At 39.2% G+C, this 16,379-nt stretch overlaps 1 protein-coding gene and 1 long non-coding RNA gene across 7 annotated transcripts in view; one reads left to right on the top strand and one right to left on the bottom strand.

Moving 5' to 3' along the window:
* Positions 1-900, top strand: part of LOC307018181 — a 27,768-nt gene extending 26,868 nt beyond the window's left edge. For all 6 annotated transcript variants that reach the window (XR_013802353.1, XR_013802354.1, XR_013802355.1 and 3 more), the window contains exon 4: positions 254-900. This is a non-coding gene — a long non-coding RNA (uncharacterized lncRNA). The remainder of the gene's footprint in view (positions 1-253) is intronic.
* Positions 901-3,160: 2,260 nt separating this feature from the next.
* slc25a42 (solute carrier family 25 member 42) lies at positions 3,161-15,959 on the bottom strand. Its single transcript, XM_079648304.1, has 8 exons — positions 15,596-15,959; positions 12,737-12,896; positions 10,544-10,655; positions 10,225-10,250; positions 9,841-10,007; positions 8,963-9,079; positions 6,896-7,047; positions 3,161-6,779 (listed from the first exon to the last, which is right to left on the bottom strand). The coding sequence occupies exons 2-8, from the start codon at positions 12,809-12,811 to the stop codon at positions 6,454-6,456; spliced, it is 975 nt and encodes a 324-aa protein (XP_079504430.1). The 5' UTR covers positions 12,812-12,896; positions 15,596-15,959; the 3' UTR covers positions 3,161-6,453.
* Positions 15,960-16,379: the final 420 nt, after the last annotated feature.

Below are 16,379 nucleotides of genomic sequence, written 5' to 3'. Positions count from 1 at the left end.
TGGTAGTCATGAGCAGGGAGCCCCCCTCTCTCTACTCCCCTTTAAACATACTTTTTTTCTATTTTATTCCAAAAGTGCTGTGTCAGACCTGTGACGTGACACATACTCATGATTTATTCACTGTGAAACTCTACTGTATCTTGGAGGGTTTCACTCGCATGTAGGTCCCTGGCTTTATAAAGGTGATATGTTGCTATGTTTTCATTTGTTCTTTCTATTTATGAATTTTCTTTGTCTTCTTGTCTTTCTGCAGATTGCTGATGATGGGAAATGATTGGCTGAACAACTTTTGAAACAAAGAAAATGATTTCTAATTGGACTGGAAAAACATTAACATTTTTTAAGATTTTCTGATGTATAAATAAAGCTTTTGACACTAAACCTTTTGTAGACGACACTAATTACAGCCTCTGAAAACACACACACACATAAACAGACAAACACACACACTTCAAGGAAATACTTTTTTGGGGGGGGGGTTCACCAGCTGTACCTTGAAATGTGTTTTCTAATGTAAAATAGGAAGTTTGTATTGTTGGTAAATATTTAATATATATTCAAATGTCCGATCATTTATTTTTCTAAATATATATAAGACATATGTCAATATATAATGATGATGTTAATTTAAGTAGAATTTTCATCAATATTATTAAATTATTTTGTGACTGTTTGAATAAATAAGTCCAGGTTTGCTATCATTGATCCATCTATGCGCTCATTGAAAGTGTTTTTTAGTTGTTTTTGTTTTTTTAATGTTGTTTTACAATAAGAAGGATCATTCCACATGTCGAGGTTGAGTCAGTTTATAAATGACCCTGATGTGTTTTCCCCATGCAAAACTTTGTGTGTGTATATTGTGTAAATATATATGTATTAAATAAAGACAGAATTTACTTACATTTTTTCCAGTGAATTTATTCTATATGTTTTCAGTAAAAACTCTTAACTTTGCAAAAAAAGCACTCACATTAAGGTTAATAAAGCAGGACACATTGTTGTCACTGTTTATTTTATACATTCACATGAAATGCTTCTTTTAAATTAACGAAGGTCTGGCAGTGTCATTCTATATTGGAAACTGTAAAAGGGGATCATTTTTAATTGCGTAAAATCAAACATAGATTTAGCCTTTGATACATCAAACCATTCTTAATATTTTGTTCCTTTAATATATAAAGATAAATAATGATCTATGAGCCCAGAGGCCCAACAGAAGCTAGCTATAGCTGAACTTTAGGCCGGACTCCTCGGAGGAGGCTAATTACTGAAGCTTTAATATTAAGTAGACTATTATATGATAGGCATAACTATAGCAAAACTGCTGTATTTTAACTTTTTTACTTCACGTTTTCTATTCAATTCTGAGGTTTTTTTTAATCTAAAACAAATGCAGCATTTATTTGAGGAACAAATTCAGGCCTACATGAAATCGCAGGCCTCGACTACAGTGCATATATTTTATTCTTTGTATTTTCATTATTAAATATAGATTGCATATAAAAAATAAAAAAACTACAATCTGGTTTTAAAGCTTTCAACTTCAAATGATCAGATCTAATCTGGCAACAAGCGACTTGTTTAGAGAAAGATGTGCTTTGTGTCATCATCAAAATATCCTGCGTATGTTTGAATCAAGCTGAAGTAAGTTCACATGTGTTACTAAGAATAGGCCTATATTTGAACACTATGAAACGAAATGGGTGTTTTGCAGCTTTTATGTCGGTGGGAGAGAGAGAGAGAGAGAGAGAGAGAGAGAGAGAGAGAGAGAGAGAGAGAGAGAGAGCAGTCATCATCTGAATAAATGCAAATTGGCTCTGCCTCCACCTGGCATCATGCCAAGTATCTATAGCAACCACATCCTCAGCCTCCGTCCATCCCTCCTCCTTCACTCTCTAATTAGTCCTTCCTATAGCTCTTTTCTTCTGCTGCCTTTTCTTTCACATTACAAGAAATCTGTGCATAAAGATTTTGGTTCGAGCTCTCTGTCCTTTTCAAGTATAAAACCTTAAATAAAGTCAAATATTTCACCCCATTTTAAGAGCAATACACAGTAAAATACCGTTTAATAAATCAGATATGGATTTCTTTACTTACTATACAATCTTAAAACGTCCAAATCAAATGTTATATACCCTATATATTCTAATAATACTAGTTATTCTTAATCAATTAGGACCTTTTTCAATTTGCTCAGTTTATTCATCGGCTTCATAAGGCTGTGTTGCGTTCACGGTCAAGTTCAAAGCTCCAGCACGGCCTAAGGCGGTGCAGCAGCTCGGTCTGACCGGCTCACCGCCCTCTGCTCCCGGCGCTGTGCTGCCACACACCGGCCCTCTGCTGAACTGCAGCCGGAGGAACTCACTCATACACGGGGACGGAGCGCCCTCCTCTGGTCAGCAGATGTCATTACATGCCATGTGTCTTCCGCCTGAACAAAGACAGCTTGTTATGTGTGGGATCCCAAAACTGACACGGGAAATAGAATAAATAATAATAATAATAATAATAATATTAATAATAGGAACAGTGAAATACAATATAAATGAATACTAATTTAAGTAGGACACATTTATGTACTAATTTTTATTTCTTGATCTGTAGCTATTTGTTTGTCAGTATATCTCATTTACTTTCCTTATTCATTTATTTTTTCACATATTTGCATGTATTTATTTACACATTCACTGTTTATACTTATTCCCGCATTTGGACCTTTTTTATATTTATGTACTTGTGCACTTAAATGTTTCTAATTATTTACAATTAAAAGAAATATATATTCTGCGTTACTTTAGCCAACACTTTTATAAGGCCACTAGATTAGATAATTATGAAATGTGTAGATAGAATACATATCTTTCAGGTTGTTATTTTTGTCATTATGTTTAATGTTTTATTTACCTTTTAGTATTTTTTCTCAATTAAAAAGGAATTCTTTAAAACTTCAACAATGTGTTTATTTATTTTTAAGATTTAAATAATGACAATGGATGTGTTTTTTTTATGTTAAGAATCCTTGAAGGCCACACTGAACATAATGTAGGTAGTTTTTATGTTTACCTCTAGTTTTCATCTAATGCCAAATGTAACTCCACATTTACAAACAGAGGACATTCAGAGGAAGGGCAAAAACATTGAGATAATAAACAAGCATCAATCTTTTGTTAAACATCCAGTTTTATTTGAGAATTGGATATTTCAAAACTGTTCCTACAGATACACCATCATCACTAGAGACTGGACACAGGGTGTGGTATTAGTACGTTTACATTCAGTTGGCGCAAACCACTAGGATTTACAAAACAGCTGTCGTATTATTGCTGCACGGAAACACAAACAATACAAGGTGATCTGTTTCAACAAACACAGTAGCATCGTATGTCTGCACGTCTTTACCCACAAATGGGTTAAAACATTTACTTTAACAAGAGCAAACAAAGAGTCACATTTGACCAGTTTCTGTTGTAGTAGTGTTTATGTACTATCATTAAGCCACGGTCAGGATTGCAACAAAAACGATAATACCTTATGTTTAAAAATGAAACTTTTTGGCATTTCATGATTGTCTGGGTTCCTTCCAAGCTTGTTCTTAACTCTCCCTATTGTATTGTTTTTCATCACCTCCTTTGATCAATAGGGAGATGATAACACTAACGATCTTTCCATTCAGATCAGGTTACAAATAACCTTTGAATCAGGTCTACACTGTTTGGAATGGATTGATCTGTTAGGGAGCCAGGATCATGCATCTCACTTTAGATAGCAAAACACTGCAAGGCAGTTTACTCGTTTTACAAAATCCACATACAAAAACTGACCTGAAGTAATACATTCAGTTAAAGAGGTCGAGCCTCAAACTTCAAATCCTCTGCTGCCCCTCAAATAGGCCTACTTATTACTTCAAGACTGAAGCAACGGACAGAAAATGGAAGCAACCTTCAAGGAGGTTAGTAGAAGTAGCGCAGTCATAGTAAAACATTACTATCCCTTGCTAGGCACTTATGATGAACTATTCATTCAGCTTCAGTTTGTACTTTGCAGCATTGCTCAGCACTTCTGTCAGAATCCGTTTTTACCATTGATCAAAAATGCCCAGAACACTTATTTCCCACCAAGAAGGCAAGGGGTAAAGATCACCATCTGATATTAAAAGAGTACCATTAAAACAAATGTATCACCACGATCAGGTGACCAGGACGTGTTTTTTTACTTCAATGAGTGTGTTCAATAAAAAATAGTTTGTTAAAATATTAGTTTTCCTTTAAGGGACAACCAGCTGATGTTAAGCATTAGCCAAAATCAATGTAAATGATAACAAGCCCTAGAACAATCAGCTGATAAGTTGATTAGTTAACAGAAATAAATCCCTATTTGATAATCAATCAATATTTTAAATAGTGAAAACACAAAACACAGGCTATTGAAACCTTATTAGTGAAGTTCTAGAGGTAAAAACAACATTAAAATATTTTTATTTGAGTGTCACTGTCATTCAAAGTAGTTGGATATCCTCACAGCAGTTTCCCAGAGAAGCTTCATCCTGACGCTGGCACTCTGCTGCGCTCAGCTGCTGCCTCAGCTCTCGCTATGCGTCTAAGGATAGAAACTATTGACACTCCAACCACTGAGAGCCTCCGCTCATACTGTTCACACCGTCTCACATTTATTCAGAAAACTAGGCAGTGAGTCCCACTTTCTACACTATTCCACAGAACACATTGATATGTGGAAATGAATGAACATTTGATTTTGTGCTGAGGTAAAAGGACAATACAGAAAACACTAACATGTACCAAATCATTCCCATTTCAAGAAACTAAAATCATCTCCTCACCGGGCGTTTGTGCATATTTTCAGTCAGCTAGTTCATTAGCCAATACTGCTACAGCTCTACAACTTGTGCCATGTTTAAACAAAACCCCTGCAGCTGTCAACCCTACATCAAACACAACATTTGTATATCCAGTGTTTCCCCTAGGTTTACTGCTTTTGGGGGGGGGGGGGGGGAATTTTGAAATCCTCTGGAGCAGAGAGAGGAGCTGTGGATTATTGTTATTGATTAATGCATCAGTGTTTCTTAGGGTCAAAAACACTAAACTCACAACTTAAAATGAAAGTGTTTAGTTTATTTAATAAAAGAGCATATGTTCAATGTGAAGAGTGACAGTAGATATATATTAGTTGCAATTTGGTGCTATATATATATATATATTTTAAAACACCTTGAATTTCAGGGGGGGGCGCGGGGCTCCGTTGGCGGGGCTCCGTTGGCGGGGCTCCGTTGGCGGGGCGCAGCGCCCCTCCAAGACAATGTTAAGGGAAACACTGATATCTATATGTGACCGTGTGTATATTAGAAACACCTCAATATATTGTATCCAAAGCAACACGGCTAGAAGCTTACTGGACTTAAAGCGACACTTGTCACACAGCAACAGCACAATGTAATCTTCATGAAGGTATATGTTCATTGCAGGGCTGTCGTCAGGGGTTACATTAGACTGTATATGTAATATTATATTGCTTGATGTGCATTAAATGGGACTGTAGGAGGTTAACTTCTTGTTTTCCCAACTGGTACATAAATCTGTCTAAACATCTGTATTAGTACTTCAAACAACACACATTTCAATCACACTCTTTTAAAAAGCCCATCATAGATCACAGTGCAAAGAAACAAAATCATATGCGCACTCTTTATACTTCATATCTGTTGGCACTGGTGAGTATAATGTCAATCTTTAGCGCGCTCCATTTGTAGATACTGGACTCATTTCAATAAATGCAACTCAAATAAAAACTGAGCATATGACGTCAGCAGCAATGCCATTTCCTGTGCTCGGTGCTAGGCATGATTGTTGCTCTTCCAGTTGTACTCTTGCTTGACAACTTTTGTGCATAAAAAATACACCACTAACATCATATAAACTACTATAACTATCTTATATACTGTCCTTTGGTATAATTCCTTAAAACAAATGCACTCACAAAAAAACTAATCTCAAAGGGGCTTATTTTACTGTTCTCAAATGCAGCTTGAAAAGTTAGAAAATAAATAAGTTTAAATCTGCGTTTCAAAGGAGCCAGTTTTAAGCAGACACCGAAGGCAGTTGGGAGACCCCAGTGTGTGTGTGTGTGTGTGTGTGTGTACTTTCAGATTGACTGGTCCACCACGGCAGGAGCGTTATGAATCATGTGTTCACACAAACGCACAGAAAATCACTGAACATATTGCACTTAGCTGTCCATGACAACAGTGTGTATCCTCCCACACACGCTTACATCCCCTGCTGCACACCGATAACGTGAGAGAATACATTAATATAAGGCATTCTGAGCCAGTGTGTGTACACCATGGTCACTCTCTAACTTCCCTTCTCTCCAGATGGTTCAACTGGGAACACGTCATCCAGCAATCCCCAATTTGCCCCCCTCCCCTCTGTATCGCTATTATCGACCCGTGTAGCCCATCTCATGCAGCTTCTTCAGGACAATCTGGGTATGGTCAAAGGTGGTGAAGCTGATCCCCACGGCGAGGGGCCCTTTGACCCAGTTCATACTGAGACCTTTGTAGAGTCCGCGGATTAAACCTTCCTCGACCACAATCTCCTTCATGGTGCCCAGGATGGTGCCGTACGTGTGACCCGTGACTCCCGCAGTCTGCATGCGCCGCCGCACCACATCCAGAGGGTAAGAGGCCGACTGGCTGATAAGTCCTGCGCAGGCTCCAAACGCCATCCGTTCATACGAGTAGGGATCTGGGCGCCCGGTGTGCTCTACATGGGAGAGGAGGAAGTGAACAAGGGTCATTTCATATATGCGACATTACAATGAGTGTAAAAGAAGCAGTTTGAGATAACTACGCATTACATCAGACTTGGCAGTGCATTACCTGAGTGTAGTTTCTTCAGTGTGTCATAGGTAAAGAAGCTGAGTCCAGCGTAGGGAATAACTCCCAGCATGGTGGGAGCAAAGCCTCGGTACAACGTCTTCAGGCCCTCATCTCGGGATATCCGCACAAACACGTGAAGGATGTTACTGTACCTAAACAGCGCAGGCAACAACATCAAAAGGAATATGAGAATGAACATGTGGACATTTTGCAGTAAAAGGCTCCTGCTTATGATCAGATTCTGACATCTATTTCTAACCCGTTTTCATTCAGGAAGATACTCTACAGTCCCACCAAAGACAACAGCAAGTCTGATCAATGACCCAACTCCCTCAGATGCCTGTGAGATGGAGACTGGTATCCATTCAAAACTGTTTGAAGCAGGACTTTTATTTTTGGTTGCTGTGGGGGAAACTTCTGTAGCAATGGAGAGTCAGGACTCAGAGAGACATGAGGAGAGCTGGAGCTTTGATGGCAAACACTGGTGGTTTATTTGGAGCTACGGCCGGAGAATTGACAAGACAGGTGGTGTGTTACGAGTTGACACAGCAGTTGCCAAACCAATTCTGAAGAACTCTTCTGCAGCTCGATGTTTTAACTAGTTCGGAGTGCAATAATCAACATTCTTCATCAGTGAGACTAAACATTATGGACCCTGAATCTAACTAGAGCTGTCGTCCATAGAAAATCATTTGCGCCAGGGAACCTTTGTCCCTGAACTGTAAACTACCTCATGGCAGCTTGTGCTCTGTCATAGACTGGCAACAACAATGCGCCCAAGCTGCTCCTCCTAAGAGAGATAGCAGCAATACCCAGGGCCATAGACCTATGCCATGGGAAAAGAGACAGTGAGAGGAGAAAATGAGGAACTGGGTCGAAGGTTGAATACCTAAGGAAATTATTCCCTAACAGTTGCTTCACCAAAAATATATATTTTTCCAGACTGGAAAATATATAGTATTGAATAAGTGTCTGCAACAAAAGCAACATGCCTCACAAATCTACACTGAACAAAAATATAAATGCAACACTTTTGTTTTTGCTCCCATTTTTCATGAGATGAACTCAAAGATCTAAAACATTTTCTATTTACACAAAATAACCATTTCTCTCAAATATTGTTCACAAATCTGAAAAAATCTGTGATAGTGAGCACTTCTCCTTTGCCGAGATAATCCATCCTACCTCACAGGTGTGGCATATCAAGATGCTGATTAGAGAGCATGATTATTGCACAGGTGTACCTTAGGCTGGCCACAATAAAAGGCCACTCTGAAACGTGCAGTTTTGCTTTATTGGGGGGATCTGGGGGGGTCCGAAAACCCTAGGGTTAAACCCTAACCCTAACATGTCACCCATCTCCTTCGCATAGAGTTGATCAGGTTGTTGATTGTGGCCTGTGGAATGGTGGTCCACTCCTCTTCAATGGCTGTGCGAAGTTGCTGAATATTGGCAGGAACTGGAACACGCTGTCGTATACGCCGATCCAGAGCATCCCAAACATGCTCAATGGGTGACATGTTAGGGTTAGGGTTTAACCCTAGGGTTTTTGGACCCCCTCCAGTGCCCCCAATAAAGCAAAACTGCACGTTTCAGGGTGGCCTTTTATTGTGGCCAGCCTAAGGCACACCTGTGCAATAATTATGCTGTCTAATCAGCATCTTGATATGCCACACCTGTGAGGTGGGATGGATTATCTCGGCAAAGGAGAAGTGCTCACTATCACAGATTTGTTCAGATTTGTGAACAATATTTGAGAGAAATTGTTATTTTGTGTATATAGATTTTTTTTAGATCTTTGAGTTCATCTCATAAAAAAATGGGACCAAAAACAAAAGTGTTGCATTTATATTTTTGTTCAGTGTAATATCTAAGTATTTACGGCCTTCGGGTATTGATATCATAATTGTATAACTGAATGAATTGCTAAGAGGAGTCGATTGCTCTACATCTCTTTCAAAGGTTTCATATTTAATCCTGAACCTGAACAGTGTAGCATAGCAACACGGTGCAAAGCAGTCCCTGGTTGTTTTGCTGTAGTTTTAAAAAAAGTTGAAAGATACTTACATTTCTTTTGGCGTTACAGCCATCCTAGCTCGCACCATGTCCAGAGGATAGGTCAGCATGACTGCCGTGAAACCAGCCACAGCCCCGGCCAGGAACCTCGGGATTGGAGGCAGGACTCTGGAGCAGGGACGAAACATATATAAACCTTTCAGAGTTCCTGTTACTCCAACCAGACATAAAGAAAACCTTTAGAGTGCTTATTACATTTAACCCTTATGTTGTGTTCGGGTCTCCCGTGACCCGTTTCAACTTAAAATGATATAATAACTACGCTCTAGTTTTTTGTATCGGAACAAGGCTTCATGATATCTTCCACAACAGCTATATAAACACTACAAAACTGATTTTGACCATTTTAGCCAAGTCTGAAGATCTCTAAAAAGAAAAGTGTATAATTTGGTGTTGGGGTCTGGGAAGACCCAGCAGCATTGTTGTGGGTGACTCGGGGTCAAATTTGGCCCAATCAAGATTATTCTTTGACTTGAGACACCCCACCCCCTTCATCCACTGTAACAATAATTGTTCGCGACATGCACCTGGTCTCCCCTCCCCCCACGGGAACTCCACCTTTCTCAAAGAATATGTACACTAACACTTGAACCTGAACATGCAACGTGTGCAATATGTGGTGTAATGTGTTTTGGGGCCATACAATAAAATGACAACAGGATTGTACGGTTATGAATGCATAATAAGTTAGCTATGATGTAGTCAAAACAATATTGGATGATAGTCATTTTGTGTGTTTTGGACTGAAACAAATCATGGGTCAAAATTGACCCGCCAACACCATGAACGGTAAGAGCTTTCGAACACAACACAAGGGTTAAAAACAAACTCAACAGTCAAGACATCTATCAATGTACCCTGACACTCACTTCCCCTGAAAGCCGTAGTAGCCTCCCAGTATCCTCGTGTACTGCTCGTGCGCACAGAACTGGATGGCAGCGTACGGGATGACTCGCACCATGGTGGCAGAGTTCCCCCTCCACAGGCTGAAGAAGCCATTCTTCAGGTAGGTGCGGTAGATCAACCTGTAGGCCTCCTGGAATGTAATGCACACATATTAACACACACATTGATTGATGATAAGCTATTGTTGTTCAGATTTGTGTCTGTAAAACTTCTTCCTGTGATGTATTCTTTAAAAAAGGTCAAAATGAGAACTATTAACCGTGAATTCAACTTTAGTTTTGTGAATGGATCTCTTGTTATGAATGAGAATCAGGCAATTGTTACTATAGAATTGTGATCAAACTTACCTTACCAGAGAATCTATCTGAAGACACTAAAAAACAAAACATATGTGCAATATAAATATTCACATTATTTGTATTTCTATTCATTTGATCTATGTTTACCTGAGTACAAGTATGTCTTTATTCTTTTATTGATTGCTGCTCGTCTTATTTTAAAACTGGAAAGCCCTTTGGTCAACTGAGGCTGTTTTAAATGTGCTATATAAATAAACTTGACATTAATCTGAATGCAAGAGCAACCCAGTTAAAACACAAAATCAGTTAGATCAATTTGATAGATCAATGTGGGTTGTTTCTTATCTAAAAATAGATCCACACTTGCCTTGGAAGATGATTTTGGTTCTGTCCAATGGGGCGACAGCTGTCTTGGCCACAGCGCCCGCTAAAGCTCCAGAGAAGATGGAGTTGAGTATGGAGCGCGTCTGCTGCAGGTCCTGCACAGCGATGGAGGAATCTCATTTAGGGTCAGCAACACTAACAGAGTGAAGCCTGAAAAAGTGCCTCCTTATGTGAACAAAGTAGTGTTTGAGATGCTGTTGATCATTAAACCGGAGTTATGAAAGGATAATAGGTGACTGGTCAGCTTACAAATGGGAGCAGATGTCCTTAAAGCCCGTGTCACACTGTCGCGAAATGTACACCCGATGGACACACGAATATTGAATTGTGAATTTCGCACGAAGATAGCCCCGAACCACACACGAAGGCAACATTTACATTACATTTAAGACATACAACTACAACGAAAGAAACAAAAACAATTATGTTAAAGTACTATGATACTGTACTGATATGTTCAGACTTTGTTCTTTACTTTCTCCGTCTTTATATGAAGAAGATATTAAGCTTTCTCCGTAATGTTGTTTCCATAGCAACAACAACTTCCTGTCAACTCGCCTTCAAAATAATATATTATATCCTTTTCAGTTTCACAGAACACAAATTGGGTTATTTACATAATATGTTTACATGATTTTGTTGTGCAATTAACAACCCGATGGACACACGATAAAGGAAATGTTCAAATTCGGCTCTGATCGTAGCAACATCGGGCCATTCGTGAGGGCATCTTAAGCCATCGTATGACCGCCGGTGGAGTTTCTCAGGCTTCGGCAGCAACTTCGTGAGCGGTGGCAAAATCTTTGGCATGCCAAAAAATTGCCGAAGGACCTTTCGAAGGTTCATTTTGTGTTGAATTCGTGTGTCAATGTTGCTCTTCGTAAGGCCATCGTTAGGGCATCTTGTTATCATCGGTGCCATCGGGCATTCGCCCCGATCAAAGTGAGGGCGAATGCACCGATGATAACACGACTTGACAAGATGCCCTCACGAGTGCCTTACGAAGCTGCCGCTCACGAAGTTGCTGCCGGAGCCTGAGAAACTCCACCGGCGGTCATACGATGGCTTAAGATGCCCTCACGAATGGCCCGATGTTGCTACGATCACAGCCAAATTTGAACATTTCCTTTATCGTGTGTCCATCGGGTGTCAATTTCGGAACATTGTGACAGGGGCTTAAAGGAAGTGCTCAGCTGAACACACATATAATCACTCCTTCACCCTGATTCACAATATCTCTAAAGAAAAGGCAATATTGAATACAGGCTCTATGCATCAACACACATATACTTTTACCAGGTCCCAAATCTATTATCTCCTTGTTTGCCCCCCATATATAACATTACATTACATTAAATGTCACTACATACATTCAATACTGTGGGCAATCCCCACAGGAGCCATTTGGGTTGAAGTGTCTTGCCCAAGGACACAGCGGCATGCTGACAGCAGCGGAATTTGAACCAGTGCCCCCCTGATCCAAAAAAACCCTCCAACCATATAAACTGAGGGAGGTTGTAAACGCGTGCCCATCTCACTTTGACTGTTAAAGGTGTGGTCGGTAAGTTTAAGAAACCGGCTCGAGATACACTTTTTGTTATATTCCATGGAATGCTCTTAACATCCCGATAGCAATGAATATCTCAAGTGCTTTGACAAAAAATCCATTAAAAAAACGTCACCTGTGGAAGCCGTAGTGCTGTAAAAAGAACGACCAATCATTTTAGCCGGCCCGGCTAAAATAACTGGATTGCCTACCTGCCTGTCAGCCTTCCATCTGTGCACAAACTTATCTCGTGCCCTCATTGGTCATGTGCGCGTTCGTGTGTGTTGGGGGAGGGGCTCTGTAAGGAAGCGGCAGATTTTTTCCGGTTGTGTATTTTCAAATTCTAGCGCACTCGAGCTGGTTTCTCCAAAATTACCTACCCCACCTTTAACTTAAATCTGTATACATTTATACAGAAAAATCTCATCTCTGAGGCATATCTTATCTTATTATACAATACAACAAAGTACTTAGCAGAGAGCACCTCCCACAAATAAAACACAAATGAAACATTGACAGCAAAATGACATTTGGAAAGCCTCTCTAAATTTGCTATTCTACATTACCAGATAATCACTTTTTATTTAATTCTACAAAATAATATAGTCAAATCCAAAGATGAAAGCAAACCTTTGTTTTGGGGTGGATGTTTGGCAGCACTTCTCCCTGTAGTGAGGCCCGTTGCTCCTGGACTCCACTCCCCATCCCGGAGGACTACGCACTGCTGTCACTGAACCTGCTCATGAATTCAACTTCTGCAGACAGGGGCAGCACCACCAGGCCCTCAAAGCTTGGGGGGGGGAGAGAGAGAGAGAGAGAGAGAGAGAGAGAGAGAGAGAGAGAGAGAGAGAGAGAGAGAGAGAGAGAGAGAGAGAGAGAGAGAGACAGAGAGAGAGAGAGAGAGAGAGAGGACAGAGAGAGAGAGAGAGTGGGGGAGAAACAGAGGTCAGTTTTAGGTTAGCCTAAATATAAAACAATTGAAGAGATATGTTGGTGGCTGAGCGTCCGTGTCAGGATCGAGTGACAAGCCTGTCATGACAACACTGTCTACAAAGCAATATTTTACGTACAGGAGCATAGCTAGATTTGATCATGTGGCAAAATGAGTACAAAACAAATGTATTCAAGTCTCACCCTGTGTTCCTGCAGGCGCAGACATTTTTTCTAGTACTTTCTTTGCACTCCTCTGCAGAATAAGTCATGTCAGCATGTAATGACTGAGAGAGGGGGTTATCTATTAACAAGATACTGTTAAAAGAACCTTGTGTTTTCCCTGAAGAACAATCCAGTTACCTTTTACCCAATTGCCACACCTATGCCAGCTTAAGAAAGCCAATGAGCAAAGTACAATGTGTGAAGTAAGTTACACACAAACAATCTCTTGAAGAATTGTTGGTGAAAGGTGTTTGTGTGAGCAAAGCTTTTAAAAAAAGAAAAACAAGAAAACCATTTAATCCTCTTCATCGCTAACATACCAGAGTACAGTATTACCCAATCTTTGTACAATCAGGTCTTTCTTGTATTGATAGTCACTGCAGAATATCATGAGATGTGGGATCTCATTGCCTTAACAAACAAAGATGGCTGCATGTTCTACAATGAGCTTCTCATTCTACTGGACAAACCTATTCATGCAACCTTCACCCCACAGGCTCACTGCACACTGTTCATAATGAGCAACGCTCAAGCCAACTGTACTCTAAATCACAGTCACTATTTAAAAGCTTTCAATATGTCAACCTGAACTGCATGAGAAAATATTCAAAGTTGGCATGTGAATAATGTAGAGCTAGGCTGCAATAGTTATTTTAAAGACTATTATTTAACTCTTAAATAAGGTTTGTAGTATACATATTTTCCACAAAAGCGCCAAAAATAGGGACTGATTTGTCTGTTGTAGTTGTAATCATTTCTTGATGTTGAGATCATTTAGGGTTTATATTTGTTTCCACATAGTTTATATAATGCATATGTTGTTGTCAACTGCTCCCAGAGACCATTTAGTTATATGTTGGATTAAATTGAATGATCTTTTCCAAATGTCTTTGGCAGTACTAGACAAGTATTTTTTTTGAATGTTACAGTGCAGCCATGAAAAGATGGCACCTCTAATTTAAATAGTTCAATCAATATAAGACTGATACAACTTTCCAACAAGGACTAGGCTATTACTGGAGGGGTTTTTGTAAACTCCACTTGAAGGAGTTTAGGAACAGCGAAGAGAATCAAGCAAAACAAGAGGAAGAGAGAAAGCCATGAGACAAGAGAGCAAACAGTGTGAGCTGAAAGGCTGTGTAGTCATGGGCAACTGATATTGGCTTCAGGACAGCAGGGCTTCAAGCCAGATCCTCAAATGAGTGCCGACCTAACACCCCTTTCACCTCACACTGTCCTTGCTCCGGGACCTTCCCTCATTCCTCCCCTTGCATATCCTTTTACAGTTACTTGTTCCCGACTGCTGCTGCTAACTCTACCCGTTTAGTGTGCCTCAGGCTCGGCTGATGCTTTACACTCAGGAGTTGAGAAGACGAGCAGTACATGTGGTTTGATAGTGTTCATAAAACAACAACATCCCTGTGTGTGAACTATTTATCTGAGACATTTAGCAAACTGTTTTCTCAGCTAAATAACCTACATGGCCATAATCATCAGTCAAATGTATGTGTGAATGTAATTTACTTAGACTAAATAGTGCTCAATTTTCCTGAGTCTTGGAAGACATCTTCAAAATGTGAGTTTTGTTCAGATCAACTGCTAATAAACCAGAATAAATCATAAGATAATCACCATTTACAATCAAATCACATTGACAATCAAGTCTGTCAATGGACTGTTGGATTATCAACCTTGTTTCAGCTCTAAATACAATTTAAATTATAAAATCAATGACTGTGGTGTAGCTGTATGTGACTGAATTGAATCATGTGTTGTGTGTACCCCCTGGTATTTATACGTTGTTGCAACATTAGGCAATATAATATGCTGTAGTTTATCATATGTCATATATTCATTGTACTTTTAGTTTCTTTGGTTTATATTTATGTTTGGAGTAAATCATTGTTTTTATTCTTTTTTGTTATGTTCAATTGTTTTAAAAGAATATGTTATGTAGTAATAATCGTTATATTTTTTACATTAACTTTTCATATCTATATATGTTGTTTGTTTGCACCTCCATACACCAAAGCAAATTCCTTGTATGTAGACGTACCTGCCAATAAACCACATTCTGATTATGGCATTTCATTGGCATGTAATGTTTCAAAATACATTTTAATATATTGTAAAAACTGCATAACAATAAAGAGGGTATATTTACAATTACTAGCGGTAAATAATCAGATATTAATTCATAAAATAATCTCCATGTTTGTCTTTCTGTCTATGTAGTGCACTCGTAGGTCCAAACTTGTCCACTAACATAACATAAAGACACCCTGGGCAGCCAGCTAGCTGTCAGTAGATTAAAACTAACGTTACATTTCTTACCTTAAACATTAGACACAATCACGAATATGTCTGATACATTTATATCCTTCACTTGGTGCGTTGTTTCGAGTTTCTAGCAGGTTTTTCGAAAGCTTTTTCCAAGTTAGCGAACGCGTTAGCAAGTTAGGAAACGTTAGCTAGCTGTTAGCTCACTGTAACAACGTTAATGTTATCTCGTCGACACAGCTGTGGAAATATTAAATGTCTTTCTAAAAATTTCTCCTGGTGTAACGACACGTTTCTCATAACCCTCAGGTCTGCAGTGACTTTAAGTGAGTGGCTGTCTTATTTATGCCCTTACTACTGCTGTCAACGACCCGAGGAGGTTAACGTTAGCCAGAGTGAGGTTGGATAAGGAGGAGCGCGGTGGCATTCTGGGAAATGAAGTTCAAACGAGGAGGGGCATGTTTGGATAGGTCGGTAGAGGGGCGTGAGCAGAAGACACACTTGGCAACAAGCTTGCTTACTATAGCCTTGTTTTTTTTCTTGTCCGTGAAGTACTTTATTGATGCTCAGTAACAGGCAGAGTTGTAGTAACAGTTGCAACAGCTCCTATGTATGTATCAATACGGTGTCTTAAATAAAAGTCACAAAAATGAACAATAGTGAGTCACTATAACAGTAAAACTGAGAAAATCAATACTAAATGTTCAGTACAGTTGCCAATGGTAGATCTTACTATCAGAGATTTTAATTTAAATTGTAATAATGGATAAACAAACGAAACACATACAAAGGAAAGGTTTAGATCTAGTAAAAGTATAATTCATTCAATACATTTAAA

This window comes from Notothenia rossii (genome assembly GCF_949606895.1).
Source record: "Notothenia rossii genome assembly, chromosome: 9".
NCBI lineage: Eukaryota > Metazoa > Chordata > Actinopteri > Perciformes > Nototheniidae > Notothenia > Notothenia rossii.
This window is presented reverse-complemented; position numbering and strand designations above follow the sequence as displayed.

Excerpts from the sequence above, each read along its gene's own strand:
- slc25a42 (XM_079648304.1), bottom strand. The coding sequence starts at position 12,811 with ATGGGGAGTGGAGTCCAGGAGCAACGGGCCTCACTACAGGGAGAAGTG. Across the intron at positions 10,008-10,224 it reads CAGATAGATTCTCTGGTAAG|GAGGCCTACAGGTTGATCTA; the intron begins GTAAGTTTGATC and ends ATTACATTCCAG. Across the intron at positions 9,080-9,840 it reads TACTACGGCTTTCAGGGGAA|AGTCCTGCCTCCAATCCCGA; the intron begins GTGAGTGTCAGG and ends TCCCTGCTCCAG.